Here is a 23519-nt window from a genome sequence, read left to right on the forward strand (position 1 = left end):
GGTAAATATCCAGAAGCAGGATTGCTGGGTCATGTGGTGATTCTATTTTTAATTTTTCTGTGAACTGCCTTACTGTTTTCCACAGTGGCTGTACATACCTTCCCACTAATAGTGCACAAGGGTTCCGGTTTCTCTACATCCTCATCCACACAGTGTTTCTGGTTTGTTTTTTTGTTTATGTTTTTAAATTTTTATTTATTTATTTATTTATTTATTTATTTTTGGCTGTGTTGGGTCTTCATTTCTGTGGGAGGGCTTTCTCTAGTTGCGGCAAGTGGGGGCCACTCTTCATCGCGGTGCGCGGGCCTCTCACTATCACGGCCTCTCTTGTTGCAGAGCACAGGCTCCAGACGTGCAGGCTCAGTAGTTGTGGCTCATGGACCCATTTGCTCCATGGCATGTGGGATCTTCCCAGACCAGGGCTCAAACCCGTGTTCCCTGCATTGGCAGGCAGACTCTCAACCACTGCGCCACCAGGGAAGCCCTGTTTTTTTTTTTTTGATGATAGCCATCCTAACGGGTGTGAAGTGGTATCTCATTGTAGTTTTGATTTGCATTTCTGTAATGATCAGTGATGCTGAAACACTCTGTGATGCAAGGGTGGGATTTCTCATCTCCCACATCATCTGATACAACAGCCATAATTCTGTCCCCATTGTACAGATGGAGAGACTGAGAGGGCTGGGTCTTGCCCAAGGTCACACTCGGGTCAGGGGCAGAGCTTGACTTGAAGGCAGGAAGCTGAGTCAGGTACGGGCATCAGACTGCCTGGGGTTGAATCCTAGTGCTGCCATTTGCTGGCTGTGACTTCTGGCAAGTCATTTTTTTTTGCTTGGAGACTTCATTGTCCCCATCTGTGAAATGGGGCCTCATGGGGCTGCTGTGAGAGTGCCTGGGTACCCAGCACGTGATTGATAATTGCTAACTGAGCTTCAGACATCAAACCCTAGCCCACCCTCACTTTTTGGGGCCAAAAGACACTCAGACTTGGGCAGGGGCGTGAAGAATAAACTTTAATCTCTCTTGGGGTGGGGCCTCTAGTTAGGCTGCTCTATGGGTGGAGTTACAGAGCCGTGCACACGCACTCGGTATAGGCAGGTGAAGCGTGGGTTCCCCCAGTTGCTCGATATCTTCACCTTGACTGCTCCAAAAGTCCTGGGAGGGTGGTTCTAGAAAAGAGTCACAGACAGGGGGCAGCTTGCCATAGGCCCCCACCTGGCCTGTCCAGAGGAGTGTTTGGGAGAGGAAGGGAACCCTCCATTTCCTCAGGTGGGGAAACTGAGGCTCAGAGAGCAGAGTGTCCCAAAGCCACACAGTAAGTTGCTACTCAGGGGCTGGGATGGAAGGGGATGAGGCCAGCGGACAGATAGACTGTGATGAGGAAGGCGTCCCAGCACAGCACATACGTGCTCCGGGACCCTGGGCAAACCACGCCCTCTCTGGGCTTCAGTTCCCGGTCTGTAAGAGGAAGGGGTAATATCTGCTTCTCAGGGTTGCCGTAAGCATGAAATGAGATCTTGGGGCCAGATGGCTTACTGGCACCTGACACACAGTAGGTGCTCTGTAAGTGCTTCCCCCTCCCCTTTTTGCACCCTCCCCAGAGGGGATGGAGCCCAGTGCAAAAGGGGGCCTTGGCCTGTGAGATCTCACTGGATGGTCTCAACCTCCCAGGGAATTACACCAGGGGAAACTGAGGCCCAGAGAGAAAGGGAATGGCCTGAGATCACACAGAACTTTTGGTTGGGTCAGGATTTGGGTCAGGGTCAGCCTGATTCCCAAGCCTAGACATTCCACTGAGTCTCAGGGCCATTCCAGCAGCCACCCTCTGGTCCTGCTTCTGTCCCCAACTCCCTCCCCTCCAGGCCTCAGCTTCCCCACCTGTGGTTGGACCAGGTGCTGATCATGTGACCTCCCAGTATGGAGACACTAAGTTTGAGGCCAGCAACCCTGGCCTGACGGGCCCCACCTGCTCAACACCTGCTGTCCCTGGAAGGAAGCACAGTGGGAGGGATCCTGGGCAGGTCAGGGAAATGGAAGCAAATAGGTCTCCTCAGAGTCCTACTCTAGGCCCTGGGCAGTAGCTCTATCACTCTGGGCCTCAGTTTCCTCATCTGTCAATGGGTTAGTGACAACTGTGCACTGCCTTGGGCTGCTGGGAGATGAAGTGGGGTCACCTGGGTAAAGCCCTGAACAGGGCTGTGTGTTCATTAGGCGCTCAACATGGGCAGCTTTTCTCAGGTACCTGGAGCTGGAACATCTGAATGGTGTTTTCGGGCTGAAACTGGAACGCCCCCAGGAACACCTCCTCCTTTGGGGAAACTTCCATGCCCTGGAGAGTCAGAACCAAGAAGAAAGTGTCAGGCACAGGTAGGACCTCTAGAGGGTGCTGCCTTCTCCCAGCCGAGACTTGCACACCTCCCAGGATGGGGAGCTCCCTACCTCTTTGGGCACCGTTCCATTGCAGCACAGAGTAATGAGTAGGAAAGAGCACTGGACTGGGGGTCAGAAGGTTAGGGGTCCACTCCTAACTCCGCCATTGACTTGTAGGGTTTGATGCTTCCCTGCCCTTTCTCTGAATCTCCAGTTTTCTTATCCGTAAAATGGGGGCTTAATGGTCTCTGAAGACTAAATTGGCTCTGAAAAGCTTGGGTTGAAATAAAGTACTGTTTACCCCCTTTCCTTGAAGGCTGTGATCTGACCCCGACCCTGGCCATTCCCAGCCTTATGTCCAGCCCCTGCAGGCTGTGGGAATTGTGCAGACAGTTTATCACAGCGCCTGGAATGCTGCCATTATGAGCTGTCCCCTCCCTCAGTTAAGCATCGCTCCCGGCCAGGGCGTGCTCACGTAGATGACGAAGTCCTTGGGGGCAGCGTCCAGGCTGCCTGACAGTGAGATGGTCTTGGGGATGTGCTGCAGTGTCAGGTTGGACAGGTAGACCTTCTGGGCCAGTTGGATGGTCACCTGGCCTCTGCCACCCGAGAAGGCCCAGCAGTTGCCAGGTGTCACGTTGGGCTAGAAGTGCCAGATGCAATGAGGGCTTTGCTGGGTGGGTGGCTGGGTGAGAGCAGGTCCCTCATCCCACCCTGGCTCACCTAGACCTCCGCGGCCCTCCTGGATGAGCCAGATCCTTCCTGTCTACAAAGCTTGGCTCGAGTACCACCAACACCAGGAAGTTTCCCTGACCGTAGGCAGCAAGGATAAGCCTTCCCCTCAGCCCAGCGCAGCGAGGGCAGGGGCCTTCTCGGGGCCCTGAGGGTTCCCTGCCCCTCAAGACTTGAGGGCTGGGGGAGGGGCCCCTTCCAGTGCCAAAGCAGGCTGTCCTTGCCCCTGTGCCTGTCCCCTACTCCTGCCTAGCCCCCCCAGGGGTCCCTGCTGTCTGCACTTGCCTCTTGTCCTTGCCCCCTGACTTCTCCCCAGAGCGCCCCCCCCTTGCCCCATCAGTTGCCCCCTTTCTCTGCCTCTGCACCCCGCTCTCCTGTTCTTACCCCTACCCCTGCCCCAGGCCCCCACCCCCTGCACTCTCACTCCAACCTCTGCCTTCAGTTCCTGCCCCCAGGCCTCTGACCACACCCCTGCCACTCTCCCCAAGTCCTGCCATTCCTCCTGCCTCAAGGATCACGTCCGGGGGCTGCGCATAGTTCCACAGCCGGATCCAGTTCCAGTAAGAGCGAGCCTTGTCGTGGTTGTATGTGGCTGACGTTTGCTCGTAGTCGATGGAGGCCCCTGTATGGGAGGTGATGGTGCAGGGTTGGGGCGGGGAGGGGTGTCTCAGCTGAGCAGCCCTGGCTTCTGCCTGGTGGAGGGGAGACTCACTATGTGCCGGGGGAGCACTTTGGAAGAGTCACTGGTCCTCTCTGGACTTTAGTGTTCTCCTCTGGGAAATGGGAGTAATAATAGTAACAATAATAGTAGTAATGATAGCATCCATTTCATAGGGTTGTCGTGAGGTTAAAAGGAGTTAATACACCAAACTGTTTTTACAGCAGCGCCTGGTGCAAAGTAAGGTGCTTGCTCACTTACGTCAGCCTAGTTACTATAACCTAGTAATTATTGCTATGGCCATTATTATACCCATTTCACAGAGGAAGAAACTCCGGGCCTGAGAGGTTAGACTGATGCCTTCTGACCCTACATCTCCTTGGGCCTGGGGGTGCCTGGGTGAGCTGGTACTGTCTGCACAGGGCAGCTCGCCCTGCCAGCCCACCTCCCCGCCTTCCACGCAGCCCCTCGCAGGGGCACCTTTCACATCGGTTCCCTCAGTCTGGAACGCTTTTCCCTCCTCGCCAGGTCTCAACCCAGCGTCCTCCTTCCCACCCGTCTACTGTAGCCACTGGCCTTATTTTTCCAAGGCACGAATCCCAACTGTAATTGGGCCCGTGGTCAGTCTCCCCAGCCAGGCAGGGACAGATCTGCTGACCCCTGGGTTTGGAGGATGATGGGTGGGGGAGGGGTGGGGAAGGGCCTCCCCACCCCACCTCAGCTGCCATGGGAGAAAACGGAAAACTGTATCAAGGAGACCAGCTGGGAGGCAGAGGTTAGCTCTGAGGACAGACTTCCCAGCAGCAGAGTGTGCCCCAGACCAGAACTGAAATCTACCCTCTGAAGGGTTTCTGAGGAAACTGGACGTGGGCCGATTGGTGGGGCAAGGTGGGGGGGGGGGATGCACTCACCTATCGACTTCAGGGCAAAGTCCGGTTTTTCAATGTAATCTCCTTGGATCATCTTCATTATTTTCTGGGCCATTTTTTGCTGAGAAGGCAGAAAACCCAAGCTGTGCACTGGTGCGTTCTTAACGGATCATGGTCCACAGGCATGTTCACACCAGGTGATGTGTGCCTTCAGGACCCCTCTTGTCCCTACCTGCTTGTCCCTGCCTGTTCCATGCACAGGGCTGCCCGGTGCTATGCTGTGAGGAAGCCCAGGGCCACCCCTATCCCACCCATGGGGTTACTTAGTATTTTCACACCCACCGTGATGGGATATCACACACGCAGGACCAGGAGTCTCAGTGAAGTTAAGGGCAGGGGACCTGGAGTCAGACAGACCTTTCCTGCTAAGAGCCCTTGGGCTATTTACCACCCCCTGAGTCTCGATTTTCTTGTCTGTAAGATGGGATGATAATCGCGTCCACTTCCTACTTTTGCAAGGATTAGAGCTGAGACTCATAAAGCCGCTACTATATGCCAGGACTGTCTTCGGCTTCACATATGGTCACTCTTATGCCCTCACAGCAACCCTAGGAGGTGTGTACCATTATCATCCCCATTTTAAGGAGGAGAATCCTGAGGCACAAAAGGGTAACTTGTCCAGGGTCACACAGCTGTTAAGAGGCAGACCTGGGAACTTTGGTTCCAGAGTTCAGGCTCTTAACCACTATGCTCTGTTGCCAGAGAAAGACTGCAAAGCATTTAGCACACTTGGTGCTCAATAATCACTGGCTATTGTTTTGTTAGACTCTTCACAGCTGTGGCAGATTGTATTTTCTAAAAATGGCTGCAAAAATGTCTCCCGTTCCCCGCTCTTCCTTCAGTGTGGCTTTGACACCCTTCTCATGGAGACGCGGGACTTCAGTTCCCTCCCCATCGGTCTGGATGGGCCTGTGACTATGGCAGGAGTGATGCTGTACGACTTGTGGGCTCAGTCCTAAAAGGTGAACAGCCTGCTTCTTTGGGGACGCTCACTCTTGAAAGCCAGTTGCTGTGTTGTGAGGAAGCCCGTGCCATACGAAGGGACCACCTATGGGTGCTTTAGTCAACAGCCCTGACTTCCCAGCCGACAGCCAGCATCAACCTCCAGACGAGTGAATAAAGATTCCTCTAGATGATTCCAGACCCAGCTATTAGGTCATCCCTAGCCTTCAAGTCTTCCCAGCTGAGGCCCCAGACATCATGAAGCAGTGAAAAACCATCCCCACTGTGTCCTGTCTGAGTTCCTGACCCACAGAATCTCTGAACGTAATAAAATCGTAGTTTTGCACCACTCCGTTTTAGGATGGTTTGTCATGCAGCAGTGGTAACTAGGATAACGGCTAGAGTGTTACAGGGCAGTGATTATTACTCTATTTCGTTGATGTGGAAACTGAGGCACAGAGAGGTAAGAGCTGAGCTCCGAAAGGTAAGAAAAGATATTGCTCATAAAAAGCTATTGCATCAGGGGGCTTCCCTGGTGGCGCAGTGGTTGAGAATCTGCCTGCTAATGCAGGGGACACGGGTTCGAGCCCTGGTCTGGGAAGATCCCACATGCCGCGGAGCAACTGGGCCCGTGAGCCACAACTGCTGAGCCTGCATGTCTGGAGCCTGTGCTCCGCAACAAGAGAGGCTGCGATAGTGAGAGGCCCGCGCACCGCGATGAAGAGTGGCCCCCGCTTGCCACAACTAGAGAAAGCCCTCGCACAGAAACGAAGACCCAACACAGCCAAAAATAAATAAATTAATTAATTAAAAAAAAAAAACTTAAAAAAAAAAAAGCTATTGCATCTATAAAATAAGAATAGGAAAATAAGAATATGAAAAGAAGCACTGAGAGAACAAAGAGAAAACCGTTAACGAATTCAGAATATATTAGCAGAAATGAAAACCTCAGTAGAAGTTTTGGTAGATAAAACTGACAATGTTTTCTCAACTGTAGAGCAAAAAGATAAAGAGAGGAAAATGGAGTGAAAAGAAAAACTTCCCAGAGGATTAGTTTAGGAGTTTGACATCCACATAATAAGGAGTTTCAAAAATGAGAATAGAGCAACCAGGGCCTGGGGGAAATCATCAATTTAATCACATGATTAAAGAACATTTCTTTTTTTTTTTAATTGAAGTATAGTTGATTTACATTGTTATGTTAGATTCTGGTGTACAGCAAAATGATTCAGTTATACACATCTATATGTTTTTCAAATTCTTTTCTATTATAGGAAAAGATGTTGAATATAGTTCCCTGTGCTATACAGCAGGATCTTGTTGTTTATCTATTTCATATATAGTAGTGTGTATATGTTAATCCCAAACTCCCCCTCTAATTTATCCCTCCCGCCTTTCCCCTTTGGAAACCATAAGTTTGTTTTCTATGTCTGTAAGTCTGTTTCTGTTTTGCAAATAAGTCCATTTTTATCATATTTTCAATTCCACATATAAGTGATATCATATGATGTTTGTCTTTCTTAAAGAACATTTCTTAGGACTAAAGAACACATGTTTCCAAATTAAAAGAGTTCCAAGTGTGGCCAGCCCATAGGCACACTATTATGACATTTCAGGTATAAGGTAAGATGTGGGGCTTCTAGGTAAGATGTAGTAAGTTACAGAGAACCAATGGTCCCACTAAAAACAACTAGAAAAAGCCAGATAGTTTACTAAATCATATTTTAAAATCATCACTGAGCTATGAAAGAAACAGGAACAGAGGGACTAAAATTCTAGAGAGGGGACAACCACTCTAAAATGTGCTGACATTCTTAAAAAAATCCCTGGGGCATTTGATGATTCTGGCATGGGGAGGATCTGAGTTTAGGTCAGACAAGGGGCTGCTACTGGTAAAAGAGAAAGTAGCAAAGTTTTTAACAGTTACATACAGTGGGTGAGACAAAATTGGAGATTTGAGGAGCCTTGACCATGACCAGTTTCCTCCATTAGATGCTAACTGAACCCCAAGACTATGTAAGAAGATAAAGGGCTACTTTGAAAGCTTCTGAAAGGCAGAATAAAACTTCCTGGTCTCACAAGCCTTAGTAAACCAAGTCCCTCTGAGGAAGGGGACCCCAAAACAAAACAAGCAAGAGGTTAAAGCCTTAGAACAGTGATTCTCCTTATTATGTGCCAGAATCACTGAAGGACTTGTTGAAACATAGATAGTTGGTTCCCATCATCAAAGTATATGATTTGGTAGGTCTGGGTGGGGCCCATTAATTTGAAATTTCTAACATTTTTCCAGTTAATAGGCGGATGCTGCTGGCATAGGGGCCTCACTGTAAGAACTCCTGCCCTAGAAGAAATGCTAAATCAATACTGAGCAGCTACAGCTGTGCTTACCTGAGGGCACTAAACCAATTATGGGTACAATTAGAGGCTGAGAATCCAAGCTTGCCCTGGCAGAGAAGGCTGCCAATGGGGTCAGAGATTTTGTATCCAAAATTGGAAACTCAAAGCCCAGAAATAAATCCACACACCTATGGTCAATTAATCTTTGACAAAGAAGGCGAGAATATATTGATACAATGGAGAAAAGACAGTCTCTTCAGCAAGTGGTGTTGGGAAAGCTGGACAGCTACATGAAATCAATGAAGTTAGAACACACCCTCTCATCATACACAAAAATAAACTCAAAATGGCTAAAAGACTTAAATATAAGACATGACACCATAAAACTCTTAGAAGAGAACATAGGCAAAACATTCTCTGACATAAATCGTACCAATCATTTTTCTTAGGTCAGTCTCCCAAGGCAATAAAAATAAAAGCAAAAATAAACAAATGGAACCTAATCAAACTTATGAGCTTCTGCACAGCAAAGGAAACCATACACAAAATGAAAAGACAACCTACAGACTGGGAGAAAATATTTGCAAATGATGTGACCAACAAGGGCTCAATTTCCAAGGTATACAAACAGCTCATACAACTCAGTAATAAAAAACCAAACAGCCCAATCAAAAATGGGCAGAAGACCTAAGTAGACATTTCTCCAGTGAAGACATACAGGTGGCCAACAGGCACATTGAAAGATGCTCAACATTGCTAATTATTAGAGAAATGCAAATCAAAACAACGAGGGACTACCTCACACCAGTCAGAATGACCATCATTAAAAATTCTACAAATAACAAATGCTGGAGAGGGTGTGGAGAAAAGGGAACCCTCTTACACTGTTGGTGGGAATGTAAATTGGTCCAGCCACTATGGAAAACAGTATGGAGGTTCCTCAAAAAGCTAAAAATAGAGTTGCCATATGATCCTGCAATCCCAATCCTGGACATATGTCCAAACAAAACTATAATTCGAAAAGATACATGCACCCAATGTTCACTGAAGCACTATTTACAATAGCCAAGACATGGAAACAACCTAAATGGCCATCAACAGATGAATAGATAAAGAAGATGTGGTATATATATATATATATATATATATATATATATATATATATAATGGAATACGACTCAGCCATAAAAATGAATGAAATAATGCCATTTGTGGCAACATGGATGGACCTAGAGATGATCATGCCAAAGTGAAGTATGTCAGAAAGAGAAGGACAAATACTATATGACATCACTTATATGTGCAATCTAAAATATGACACGAATGAACTTATTTACAAAACAGAAACAGACTCACAGACATAGAGAACAGACGTGTGGTTGCCACAGGGGAGGGGAGGTGGGGGAGGGATGGACTGAGAGTTTGGGACCAGCAAATGCAAACCATTATATATAGAATGGATAAACAACAAGGTCCTACTGTATAGCACAGGGAACTATAGTCGATATCCTGTGATAAACCATAATGGAGAAGTATGAAAAAGAATGTATATATATGTATAACTGAATCACTTTGCTGTATAGCAGAAATTAACACAATATTGAAAATCAACTATATTTCAATAAAATAAATTTTAAAACATTGGAAACTCAAGAGACCTCAAACACATGGCAGTCTTTCCCATCAAGACATTTGCCAGGACTTCCCTGGTGGTGCAGTGGTTAAGAATCTGTTTGCCAATGCAGGGGACATGGGTTCTATCCTTGGTCCGGAAGATCTCATGTGCCATGGAGCAACTAAGCCCATGCACCACAACTACTGAGCCTGCACTCTAGAGCCCACGAGCCACAACTACTGAGCCCGCACACCACAACTACTGAAGCCCGCAAGCCTAGAGCCCGAGCTTCGCAACAAGAGAAGCCACCACAATGAGAAGCCCGCACACCGCAACGAAGACCCAACAGAGCCAAAAAAAAAAAAAGACATTTACCAATTTTTGAAACTGCATGGGCAGGAGGCTAGAGGGTTAAACTGAAAACCTCTGACTAAGTCCTATAAAAATTGCAATCCAGCAGGGAGATCAGCTCGGTGATTTGTGACCACCTAGGGGGGTGGGATAGGGAGGGTGGGAGGGAGGGAGATGCAAGAGGGAAGAGATATGGGAACATATGTATATGTATAACTGATTCACTTTGTTATAAAGCAGAAACTAACACACCATTGTAAAGCAATTATACTCCAATAAAGATGTTAAAAAAAAAATTGCAGTCCAGGTCTGAACCAGTTCAATGCATGTTTACATAGAAGTGATTAGTATACTTCATCTTCCTTACAAAGAAAAGGGGGAACTCTCCCTGTTTGAAATTATAATTATCTGGAGCATCTAGTTCTTTTGTAAACAATGTCCAGAAAACACTAAAAAATTACCAGACATGAAAAGGCAAGGCCATAAGATTGATACTCCAAAGAAAAAATGGAAAATAGGAGGAGACCATGGATGATCCAGATATTAGATTTAGCAGACAAGGATTTAAAAATAATTGTGACTAGTATGTTAAATAAAATAAAGGAAAAGATGGACAGCATAGATGAAATGATGGAGAATTTCACCATAGAATTAAAATCTATGAAAAAGAATCAAATCTATATTCTAGAACTAAACTATGCAATATATGAAATTAAGAATTTAATGGAAAGGTTTAAGAGTAGATTGGACAGAACAGACTACAGGATTATTAGTGAACCTGAAGAAATATGAAGAAGAAGTATCAAAACTTAAGCACATAGAGAAAAAGAATGAAAAAACAAGCAAACCAGGTAATAATATAGGAATTATGTGGAAAGCACTCTAAAGTTTAGCATAGATGTAATTGGAGTCCCAGGAGAGGAGATAGATAATGGGGTAGAAACAATATTTTAAGAAATAATAGCTAAGAATTTTCCTAAACTATTGAAAAAAAATCAACCCAGATAATCAATAATTTCAGCAATCCCCCAAGCAGATTAAATATAGAACACTGGAGTTAAAAATAATATCCTACAAACTCTCAGGAATGAAAAGAGATCACACTCAAAGGACAAATAATAAGAGTGACATTAAATTTCTCTAAAGCAACAGTATAAAATAGAACACAATAGTGGACGTCTTTCAAAATCCTCAGGGGAAAATTTCCTATCTAGGATTCTATTCCCAGCCAAACTATCAATCAAGTGCAAGGGTAGAGTAAGGGTGTTTTCAAACATGCAAGTTCTTAAAAAATTAATATACCTCTTATTTTGCTCTTTCCCAGGAAATTATTGTGGGATATGCTCCACCAAAACTTGGGATATGAGGAGTGGGGCATCAAACAAAGAGAGGTCAAGTGTTTGGGGGCAGAATGGCCAGCATCTCACCTCATCTGACATGGCTTCCATCTTCTGGAGCTTGGCAATGAGCTGATTCAAGTTACCTCGGAGGTCCTGGATTTCCCCAGCATGATGTCGCACCTTTTCTTGGTACATCCTTATGAGGAAGGAGTGAGAATATGGACTGACCAATTTGTGATGCTGTTACTTTTACCCTCAGTTTCTACCTTTGCCAGTCAGCCCACAAAGAACTAGCTTCATATTTTTCCACTCTCATGGGCCCATCCCTGAACCTACCCAGAAAGTTCTTATCTGTAAAATATTACTCATGCTCTTCCTTCTGCTTGGACTGTCCAACTATCCTTAAACCCAGCTCATTGCTTCTAAATATTTGAGTATTTTGTCTGCATTTAAGGATGCTGCCACCAGGTGGTATCTTGTTGGTTAAAATTTTTTATTTGCTGAGCACTAACTATGGGCCAGGAACTATTCAAGAAAGTTTACACCTTCTTTAATACACATAATTACTAGAACAGGGTGGATGTTATACCTCACTCATAAATGGGGAATAAAAGGCCCAGAGATGTGAAGTGACTTGCATAAGTTCAGCCAGGTAGGAAGTATGGAAGCTGGGATTTAAACCCAGGTTTTCTGGCAGAGCCCACATTCTTAGCCAATACATCTCAGGTCCTGGCTATAGCTCTGGTTTTTAGGTGATAATAGGACTATTTAGCAGATTCTTCTTACCTCAAGCTCTGCAGTGGACTATTTATGCTGTCATCCTGGTGGGGTGTTGAGGAAAGCAAGGGATCTTCTTCAGATGGCCTAATCTGGGTCCAATAGAGTTTCATCCATCTATGCTCCCGCAACCATAACTCCATCCATTCATCCTCTTTCCTATTTATTCTTCCACCCACCGGCCCACCCATCCACCTGCCATCCATTCAAAATCCAATTTACCCTTCTTTTTATTCATCCATCCACATACACTTCCATCCACCCTTTCCCATCCATCTGCTCCTCCATTTATCCAATCTTTCTCATCCATCTACCCTCCTATCCATCTGCCTTACCTTATCCATTGACCCTCTCATCAATCCATGCATGCATGCATCCCTCTACCCTCCCATCTATCTACCATCCCACTCAACTATCCATTCATCCATCCATCCATTTACTCACCCTATCCCATCTGCCCTCCCATCCATCCACTCTCTCATCCATACACTCTTCCATTCATCGATCCATTTTTCCCCTTATCCATTTCCCCCATCCCTACCTCCATTACTTCCATCCCCCATCCATTCACATTCCCATCTGGCCGTCTAGACATCCAGCATTGATCGTGTCCACCTTGTGCCTAGCATTGAGGTGGACATCGCTGGAATGAATCAGACCTGGCTCTGCCTTCAAGGACTCCCAACACAGTTGGGGAAATAGTTATGATTACAAAAAATTGCATTTATGTTTACAGAAAATTGTGGAAGGGGGGAATGTGACTACCTATGTTTAGGTGTTCCTGGAGGAGGTGACGTTTTAGCTGGATCTTGAAGCATATATATGATGAAGTTCATGAGGGGAGAAGAGGAGAGGGAAGGACAGGCCCATCAGATCCCCTTTCTCTCTAGGGCTCTTTGCTGTCCTTAGACAGGGAGCTCTGGCCATTGATTTCCTCCTCCTTCTTCTCCAGGAACCACAAAGCAAATGGTCTCATCTCAATTAAGCAGAAGAACAAACTGCCTTGAGTAGAGAGAGAAATGTGTTCCCCGGCCTCACCGTCCCACTCTAGGTGGGGGCCTTGATAAAGAAGAAATGGGTCACTTCTGGGAATGAGTGACAGGAGAGGCATCCTGGAGGAGGAACTATGCATCTGGTCCTCAAAAGTCACATTTTGGCAGGGGAAATGGGTTCCAGGTGGGTGGCATGGCAAAGGCAGAGATTTGGAGCTGGAATGAGTCAGGAACTGAGTAGGATCCAGATGTGGTAAGAGTGAAAGGAGCTTATGAAGGTGACATTGACTGGCTGGGGTGAAGCCAGTCAGTGGTGGGGCCTGAAGAGAGCACACACTCACCTGCCAGATTTCCACTTTGGACGGCAAGTGCATAGAAAACACCCAGAATCCTGTGGGGATGGGGGAATGAGAATGAGCCATTTAAGATGAAAGGTTAAGAGCTCTGGAGTGAAGCCATCTGGATTCAAATCCCAGCCTTACTAGCACTTGGGAGAAGTTACTTAATCTCTCTACACTTCAGTTTCCTCCTCTGTAAAATGGGAATAGCAGTAATATCCACTTCATGATTGAATGATATCATATATGCAAAGTGTCTCACATAAACCAAATAATGTCTCCTCTCCCTCTCCTGTCTCAATCTTACTGAGGATAATTGGCAAAGAGAAGAAAAGGGGGTGTGGTCTCCCCTGCATTTTATGATCTCTGTGCTGCCTGAAATCTCATCATTCAAGCCATTATTAAAAGCTTGTAAAACTCATTGGTTGTTCATGATAAAACACTCAACAAACCAGGAATAGAATGGAACTTCCTCAGTCTGAAAAAGGCCATTTATGAAAACCCACAGTTAACATCATACTTAATGGTGAAAGACTGGAGGTCTGCTCTTGCCGTTTTTCTTTCTTTCCCTTTCTTTCTTTCTTTCTTTCTTTCTTTCTTTCTTTCTTTCTTTCTTTCTTTCTTTCTTTTCTTTCTTTCTGTCTGTCTGTCTTTCTTTCCTTCTTTCATCTTCCTTCCTTCCTTCCTTCCTTCTTCCTTCCTTTCTTTCTTTCTCTCTCTTTCTTCCTCCCTTCCTCCCTTCCTCCCTCCCTCCCTTCCTTCCTTCCTTCCTTCCTCCCTTTCTTTTGACAGCACCGTGCAGCTTGTGGGATCTTAGTTCCCAGACCAGGGATTGAACCCGGGCCCTGGCAGTGAAACCAACGAGTCCTAACCACTGGACCACCAGGGAATTCCCTGCTCTTGCCATTTCTATTTAAAACTATCCTGGAGATTATAGCCAGGTCAATTAGTCAAGAAAAAGAAATAAAAGGCAGATGACATGATGTTGCATATAGAGATCCTAAAGTATACAAGACTGGGTGTCTTGCCCAGTGTCAGCAGTAACACATGAATTTGGCAAGGTTGCAGGATACAAGATCAGTACACAAAAATCAATTGTACAGTTGATCCTTGACAACAAGGGGTTGAACTGTGGAGTTTACTTACACACAGATTTTTTTCAATAAATATACCATTGGCTCTCCATGTTGGGGGGTTTCACATCTGCAGATTCAACTAACTGCTGATCTAAATTTCCATCTGCATTTGGTCAAATCTGGTGATGCAAAACCTGCAAGTAAGGAGGGCTGACTGTATTCATTGTATCACATGATTTTATATAAGGGATTTGAGCATCTGCAGACTTTGGTATATACAGGGGTTCCTGGAACCAGTCCCCCTGAGGATACTGTATTTCTAAACACTAGCAATGAACAATCTGAAAATGACATTAAGAAAACAATTCCATTTATAAACAGAATGTCAAAGAATAAAATACTTAGGAATAAATTTAACAAAAGAAGTACAAAATTTGCACTCTGAAAACTACAAAACATCATTGAAAGAATTAAAGGAGGCATAGTTATTCATCAATAATGGAAAGACAGCCCAATGTTTGTGGATTGGAAGACTTAACATTGTTCAGGTGACACTACTCCCCAGATTCATGTGTGGATCAATGCAATCCCTATCAAAATCCCAATGACCTCTTTTGTAGAAATGGAAAAGTTGATCCTAAAATTCATATTGTAATGTAAGGGACCCATAGTAGCCAAAACAATCTTAAAAAGAACAAAGTTAGAGGACTTGCACTTCTACATTTCAAAACTTACTGTAAAGCAACCAATCCAGGGTAGTACTAGCAAACAGATAGACATATATGTCAATAGCATAGACTTGAGAGTACAGAAATAAACCCTCATATTTATGGTCAATTGATTTTCAGTAAGGGTACCAGACAATTTAATGGGGAAAATAATAGTCTTTGCAATAAATGGTGCTGGAACAACTGTATATCTACATTCAAAAGAATAAGGTTGGACCCTTACCTCACACCATATACAAAAATTAACTAAAAAAATGAACCATGGACCTAAATGTAAGGGCTAAAACTATAAAAATTTTAGAAGAAAACATGGGAGTAAATCCTCATCACTTTGGGCTAGCCAATGGTTTCTTAGATATGACACCAAAAGCAAATATCACAAAAGAAAACACAGATAAATTGGACTTAATCAAAATTTACAATTGGCCTTAATCAAAGGACTTTATCAAGAAAGACAACCCACAGAATAAGAGAAAATATTTGCAAATCATATATCTGATAAGGGACTTGAATCCTGACTATATAAGAAATTTTTAGAACTCAATAATAAAAAGTCAAATAATCCAATTTAAAAATGGGCAAAGATCTGAATAGACCTTTCTCCAAAGATGATATACAAATGGCCAATAAGCACAAGGAAAGATGCTTAACATCATTAGTCATTAGGGACATGAAATAAAAACCATAATGAGATATCACTTCACATGACCTAGCATGGCTGATAAAAGACAGACAATAATGATTGGAAGGGAGATCGGCTCAATGCTTTGTGTCCACTTAGAGGAGTGGGATAGGGAGGGTGGGAGGGAGACGCAAGAGGAAGGAGATATGGGGATGTATGTATATGTACTGCTGATTCACTTTGTTATACAACAGAAACTAACACACCATTGTAAAGCAATTATACTCCAATAAAGATGTTAAAAAAAAATGATTGGAACCCTCACACATTGCTGGTGGGAATGTAAATGGTGCAGCCATTTGGAAGAGAAGTTTGGCAATTCCTCAGATAGAGTAATCCAGCAATTCTACACCTAGGTATATACCCAATAAAATTGAAAACACGTGTCCATGCAAAAATATTACAGGAATCTTCATAGCAACTTTATTAATAACAGCTAAAAAGTAGAAACAACCCTAATATCTATCAGTTGATGGATGGATAAACAAAATGTGGCTTACCCATACAATGGATTTTCAGCCATAAAAAGGAATGAAATGTTTACGTATGCTACAAAATGGATGAACTTTGAAAACACTGTAAGTGAAAGGAACCAAAAGACAACATATTGTATGATTCTATTTATATGAAATGTCCAGAGTAGGCAAATCCATAGAGTCAGAAAATAGATTAGTGGTTGCCTAGGTCGAAGGGGAGGGGACATGGGGAATGACTGCCAGGGACTGGGAAGTTTCTTTCGGGGGCAGTGAAAATACTGGAATTTGTTAGTAGTGATGGGTGCACTACTTTGTGAATATACTAAAAACTGCTGTATTATACATTTAAAAATGGGGTGATTTATGGTATGTCAAGTACGCCTTAATAAAGCTATTTAAAAGAATTTTATCTGTTGGGTTATGTTGCCTAGGAATTTTTAATTTCCTAGGAAATTCTGCCCCGGCTCCAAACCCCGTGGTGCCCTTAAGTGGAAGGAGGAGATTCCTTCGCTTGAAAAAGCAAAGCTGTGATGCGGAGGTGGTGGTGGTGTCTGGTAGGAAGCCATAGAGACCCAGAGAGACAGAGAGAGAGAGAGAAATAATTATCATAACATGGTCTGGGGAGAGCTTTACAGTTTTCATAGTTTTTCTTAGCTTTCAAAAAATTTTCTTAGTCATTGTTTCATTTAATCTTCCGAGCAACACTGATTAGACAGATGAGGAAACTGAGGCTCCTAGAGGGGCAGTGTCTGACCCAGTGTCACATAATCAGTGCCAGAGCCCTCACTCTTTCCCTTCCCAGGATGGGCAAGAGCCCAGGGATACCTCCACCTGGGATGGGGCAGGGCTCTGGACACGTACCCAAAACACAGAGGATCAGAACACCTGTCTTTTCCATGAGCTTGTGGAGGAACAGCTTGCATCTGGAAGACAGAGAAGCAGTGGTCAAGGCGAGGTAGGGCTTTGCACAGCCTAGTAAGTCTTAGCCTGGCTCTTGCCCCGTTCCCACCCCAAGAGACAGGTTCCTTCCTGGGCAATGACACTCTCTCCCTAATGCTGGCCGTATTCTTTGGCTCCACAGCATTTCCGAGGAAAGAAAGCTCTTACCTCAGTGTCTGGGGCCATCAGAGATCAACTCACAGTGGTCACCCATGTCCTTCTCACTCCCTCTCTCCATCTATATCCTGTTTGTCCCCTCCCTTCTTCTCTCCCGGGAAATGCACCCTTCAGGGTTTCGTTCAAATGTCCCCTCTGCCTACAACCTCCAGAGTCAACACTCCCAGCTTGGCACTCTTTTTGGTGTCTGCCTGCCCCACCCAACTGGGAGCTCATGAGTGACGGAGGCCAGGTTGGGCCCAGAGTAGGCATTAAGGAAGCGTTTAGGATATAAACTTTAAATGAATGAATGAGGTGGAAAACTCTTGCAGGAATTTAGAGGCATTTGCATGGGCAGGGAACAGAAAGGGAAAGAATGGGACAGGCGTTGCAGGCAGGAAGAACAGCCTGTACAAAGGTATGGAGGTGGGAAGAGGAACAGTGGGTCCAGGGAGTGAGAATCCTAGCCTTGCTGGCCCAATGGATCCACAGCAGAAAGCAGGATAAGAGGAGCTTGGAAAGAAAGGGTGGGACAAGATTTCAGAGGGCTACAGGCTGAGGTGCTGGAGAGATGGGAAGCCACACTGGGGTCTGGGGTGAGGCGATCCAATAAAAACCAGGTTTGAGATAGCTTATCTGAGGGGAGGTCCAAACCAGTGATGGGGCTGCCATGGTCACCAGTGCACGGTTCCAGTCCCCATAACCCTCCCCTCACCTGCCCTGCTCACCTGCAGGTGTTGAACAGAACCTGGTGGGCCTGAGTCCTCAGGAAGCAAGCCAGGCAGGTGATCCAGGCTGTGGAGAAGACAGGAGAGCAGTGAGTAGCTGCACCCTCATTCTTATCCTGCAACAACTCACAGGGGCGAGACCCTCTTGTTTGGAGACTCTCTCAATTTGCTATTCGAGCCCAGGACAGTCCTTTGCTCTACTTATGGGTAAGCACCAGCTTGGAGTGAGTACTGGAACTACAGTAAACCCACTAGCAACCGGCGGTTAATAAACACTTAAAAGTGACTCAGGCACATGAAAAGTCTGAGATGTCCTTGCTAATGTCCATTCCCAGACACTGAGAGCTTCTCAGTAGAAGAGTCCTTGTCTGGTTCATCCCCGGGTGCCTAGCATTGCCCCGCATTGGGGAGCTAGGCAAAACAGTAGGGGTTCAGGATGGATGAATAGGTGGAAGGATGCATGGATAAATGGAAGAATGGGTAAGAGAATGGCTTGGAAGATAGATGAATAGGAAGATGAATAAGAGGATGGGAGAATGAGAGGGGCGTTAGAAGGATGGATGGGTTGATGACTGGACGGATGTGAATATTAACAAATAAAGGTATGGGTGAATTGATGGCTGACTCAGTGAATGGATTGGAGGGATGGATGAACTAATGGGATACATGGATATTCCAAAAGGTGGATACGTGAACAGATGGTTGGGTAAATGACTGAGTGGATGAATAGTGGAAGTGTGGCTGGATGAACATAGAAGACTGATCTTTAGGGTGTGGTCAGAACCATGTCCTTGAAGTGAGGGTGAGTTGCATCGAACCATTCCCATGACCTCAGGGACCAGCCTGGTGGCAGAGTAGAAGAGGGCTGGCAGTTAGCTTCTCCTCCAAACAGCAAGTCTCTCTCCTAGTCCCTTTCTCCAACCGCCAAAGAGATCCTCGCTGGAATGACACCCCTGACACCTCTGAAGGGAAGACCTCCAGAGCTCAACCTGCGGCCCGCCTTGAGGCTGGGCCCTCTTCCCAGGCCCATGTTGATGGCCAAGGCAGCTCTTCAGTGTATACGTACACATACATCCCAGCATGCACTGGGTCAGGCCTGAGGCAATGATGTGGATAGGCAACAGGAAGGCATCACCTGCAGAGAGCACAGGGCTGTCATGTCACTGCCAGCCTCTGGGACATGGTGCCTGCAGACACCAGGGGAGCATCCCTGCCCCCTGCCCTGCCCCGCCCCTTGCTGGGTGACCCTGGGTTGTCCATTTGACATCTTTGAGCCTCAGCCCCTCACTGCCCACAAAGACCCTGGGATCCCCTCTCCCCTGCCTTCTCACTCGTATTTGACAAAGGCTCCTCTGTCATCCTGCAGATGTTCCGGCCTCGTTGGATGATCCTGGCAACAACAAGATTCACAATTGCATTTTACAACTTACGAGAAGCGTGGTGTCCCCATTTTCCAGATGGAGAAACTGAATTGCAGAAAAGTTTGCTCAAGACCACAGGGCTGCGAATCAGGGAGAGACCCAGGTCTGGCTGACTCCCGATGCAGGTCTCTTTAGAGGAAAGGACTCAGTTTGCTGTGGCAGTCTTCCAAAAGCCACTCCCTCCTCTTACTGGCAGAAGGCTGATATTGGTCCTTTGTCCCCTTCTCCCCCGAGTGATTTAGATGGTCCTGATTGGTCTCAGCCTGTTGTATTCCCAGTCCCCTTGCTGTTGGCACAAGGATGGGGAAGTCTGCAGGGGTGAGGTGTGGGGGTGGATACAGGGGTCTGGGACTTGGGGGAAAAGTTTTCTCATTGCTAAGCTGAGACCTACAGGATGCAATACCCACTCTCCTTCCACCCTATATGGCCATGCTTCTGTGTGACCCCTGGTACAGTGGTAGCCATCTTGTGACCATGAGAGGAGGCCAAAAGGGAGAGCAAAAAGATGGCAGGAGGGACTTCCCTGGTGGCGCAGTGGTTAAGAATCCGCCTGCTAATGCAAGAGACATGAGTTTGAGCCCTGGTCCGGAAAGATCCCACGTGCCACGGAGCAACTAAGCCCATGCGCCACAACTACTGAGCCTGCACTCTAGAGCCCGCGGAGCCACAACTACTGAGCCCACGGGCCACAACTACTGAAGCCTGCGCACCTAGAGCTTGTGCTCCACAACAAGAGAAGCCACAGCAATGAGAAGCCCAGGCACCGCAACAAAGAGTAGCCTCCACTTGCCGCAACTAGAGAAAGCCCGCGCGAAGCAAAGAAGACCCAACGCAGCCAAAAATAAATAAATAAATAAATAAATAAATAAATAAACTTAAAAAAATAAAGATGGCAGGAACCTGCGTCTTGGCTGGCACTGCAGAGCCTCAGAATTAATGTTCTCTGGAGCCACCCATATCCTGGGACCTTTGAATATGTGAGATAAATTTTCTTTATTCCTTTAAAATTTTTTAATTGAAATATAGTTGCACAATATTGTATAAGTTACAGGTGTACAATGCAGTGATTCACAATTTTTAAAGGTTATAGTCCATTTATAGTTATTGTAAAATATTAGCTATATTCCCTGTGTTGAACGTTTTTCTTTCTTTTCTTCTTTTAAAATTTTTATTGGAGTGTAGTTGCTTTACAATGTTGTGTTAGTTTCTACTGTACAGCAAAGTGAATCAGCTATACGTATACATATTTTCTTTATTTCTTAAGGTAATGCTCTCCAAACATCATTTTTTATTATACTCCCAATGTTTTATATATATATATATATATATATATATAGCTATACATATATATATATATATATCTACAAGTGTGCTGATATATTATTTGTCCTTTCAAATGTACAAGCTTTATTTATACCTTCCTGAGGAATATAAATTAAAAGAGGATGAGCTAAAGGAAAATACATACTGAAGTTCTAATAATTTTTCCCCTTACCCCAGTGAACTCTTTTGTATACCCTCTTGGGATATACACCTGTTCTGGGGGCCCAGAGGAAGGCATCATTTTGAGTTGGAATTTCCATCACCTGCAGCCAGAGGTCTCCTACAGATAAAGATGGCAGAGATGTGTGTTTTCTCATTTACTATCTGTGTCCCTCACGTGAGCTCCACAGGGGCAGGGAGCACACCCGTCTGGTGCAACGCCGTGCTCCCAGCACTGTGCCCAGTGCCTGGCACACAGCAGGTGCTCAGTAAACACGTGCTGAAAGGATAACCACTCCACCACTTCCTGGCCGGGAGACTTTAAGAAAGCCACCATCCAATCTCTCTGACCTCAGGTGCTGCATCTGTAGGCGCAGCTGGTAATGCCCGCTGGCTTCCAAGAAAAGGCTGAGGGGCAGCATTTTGTAAACTGTCAAGGGCTGGGCAGAGGGAGGGGATGCTGTCCTCACCTCCTGGGTCTGACCTCCCTGGGAACGTGGACCACATTTTCGGGTGGGTCACACGAGTCCCCAGGGTTCCTTGAGGACCGGGGCATCGATGTCCTTCTCTAGGACGGGGAATTGGTGGCAGGGCTCTCTGGGAGTCGGTGAGGAGGAAGTGGCCACTTCTGCTGCCACCTCCTAGTGTTCCCTGGAAGGTGCCATGTAGAATCTTCCCTGGGTCAAGGGGAGCTGTTGGCACTGTGACCTCACAGAGCAGGTGGGGATGGTCAGCCCAGTCTCTAGCTTGGCTCTGGAACTTCCCCTGGGAGGAACCCATTCTGACCAACTTTCCACTTTAAAGATGGAGAAATTGAGGTCTCAAGAAAGGAAGGGCCATGCCAGGGACTCAGGGGCTGGACAGGGGAGAGACCTGGTATGCCAATATCCAGGCCATGCTTTTTCTTGCTCCCAGGCCCCTTTCTGCCCCAAGCTTCCCACATTCTTAGGCTGTACACGAATTTATTCTGTAATGCCGAGCTTCTCCCTGGTGTTTTGTATTTTACATAGTACAAAACGATGTTTATGTGTTGTTGTCTTAATAAAGTTCTACTTTTTACTGGTGAAAAAAAAAGCAAACAGAAGGGGAATGTCTGGCTGTGGTTTTTTGGTCAGTCCTGCCTGTGAAGAGCCTATTTGGATTGTGGAGCTAAAAATGAATTCACTTCTGCCCCCCTGGTGGCCGTTGCTCAAATTGCAGGCTAAGTACCTGTGGTAAATAGAGTAACTGTCCTCCAAAAAGGCTCACATACTAAAACCTGAACATGTAAATATTTTAGGTTACATAAGGGGAACTGAAGCTTGCGGATGAGATTAAGGTTGCTAATCAGCTAACCTTGACATGGGAGAATATCCTAGATTATCCAGGTGGGCCCAGGGTAATGATAGGGGTCCTTATAAGTGTAAGAGGGAGGCAGAAGAGGAGAGAGATGACAGCATAAGGAGCCTAACTTGCTGGTTCTGAAGATGGAGGAAGGAACCATGAGCCAAGAAATGAAGGCCAGGAAGTGGATTCTCTTCTAGAGTTTCTAGAAAGGAACAAAACCCTGCCAATACCTTGATTTTAGCCCAGGGAGACCCATTTTGGACTTCTGACATCCAAAACTGTTAAGGTAATAAATTTGTGTTTTAAGTCACTAAGTTTGTGGTAATTTGTTATAGCAGCAATAGGAAACTAAGACAGTGCCCTGAAGAATATTTGGTGAAGGGGAAGCCCTGAAATGCTGCCACTGTCATTGTTACAAGGGCCTTTCATTGGTGCATTCATTTATTCATCGAACAAGTATTTATTAGGCACCTGCTATTTGTTAAGCACAAGGGTGAGCAGAAGCAGCTCCTATTCTCGGGGTGGAGGGTAAAGTGGCTGCAGAATAGCCTGCACATAGCGGGTGCTCATGGAACAGTGCTTGTCATTGATGGTTGGGAGGAGGGGCTGGTGAGAATCTCTCTCCTTTGTTCCTACTGGCTGTCACCCAATGTCCCCTGGTGCTTGAAATGTGGAGGAAGAGGAAGTGTTCATGCAGAGAGCAAACATTGAGAGTGGCTTTGGTCAATATTTGTGCTGCTTTCCGCTGAGTCTGCTGTTTGCCTCGGCTACAGCGAAGACCAGGAGGGCTGGTCTTATGCATCAGTGGATAAACTGAGGCCAGAAGAAGGATATTAGGGAGCATGCAGCTGGCTCTGCTCATTCCTTTTTGCCTAAAGAATGGGGCAGGGGAGCATGGGCTAGGAGGCAGGGCTGGTCCAGGGGAACTCTGGTCTCTAAGGGGAGGGCCTGCTGGTTTCTGTACTTCCTGTCAGCTCTGTGGGCACTAGTGGGAACCCAGCACGGGTGGGCCTGGACTCTGGGCCTGGTATATGGGCTGGTGTGGAATCAGTGGGAGCCACGGAGGGCTCTGGAGGGAGGACCTGGGGCCCCTTGTGTCTGTACCCCAGGTGAGCCATGCAGAG

The 23519-nt window shown here is 45.9% G+C and overlaps 1 protein-coding gene across 1 annotated transcript; it reads right to left on the reverse strand.

The window, feature by feature from the left end:
* Positions 1 to 1037: 1037 nt before the first annotated feature.
* SUN5 (Sad1 and UNC84 domain containing 5) lies at positions 1038 to 21625 on the reverse strand. The gene is made up of 13 exons (XM_007193285.3): positions 21540 to 21625; positions 19498 to 19556; positions 19233 to 19301; positions 18167 to 18233; positions 17205 to 17266; positions 13385 to 13434; positions 12061 to 12095; positions 11362 to 11470; positions 4672 to 4750; positions 3609 to 3724; positions 2846 to 3013; positions 2243 to 2329; positions 1038 to 1169 (listed from the first exon to the last, which is right to left on the reverse strand). The coding sequence occupies exons 1-13, from the start codon at positions 21623 to 21625 to the stop codon at positions 1038 to 1040; spliced, it is 1119 nt and encodes a 372-aa protein (XP_007193347.3).
* Between the last annotated feature and the right edge of the window lie 1894 nt (positions 21626 to 23519).

The sequence above is a fragment of the Balaenoptera acutorostrata genome, chromosome 15, assembly GCF_949987535.1.
Source record: "Balaenoptera acutorostrata chromosome 15, mBalAcu1.1, whole genome shotgun sequence".
Taxonomy (NCBI): Eukaryota; Metazoa; Chordata; class Mammalia; order Artiodactyla; family Balaenopteridae; genus Balaenoptera; species Balaenoptera acutorostrata.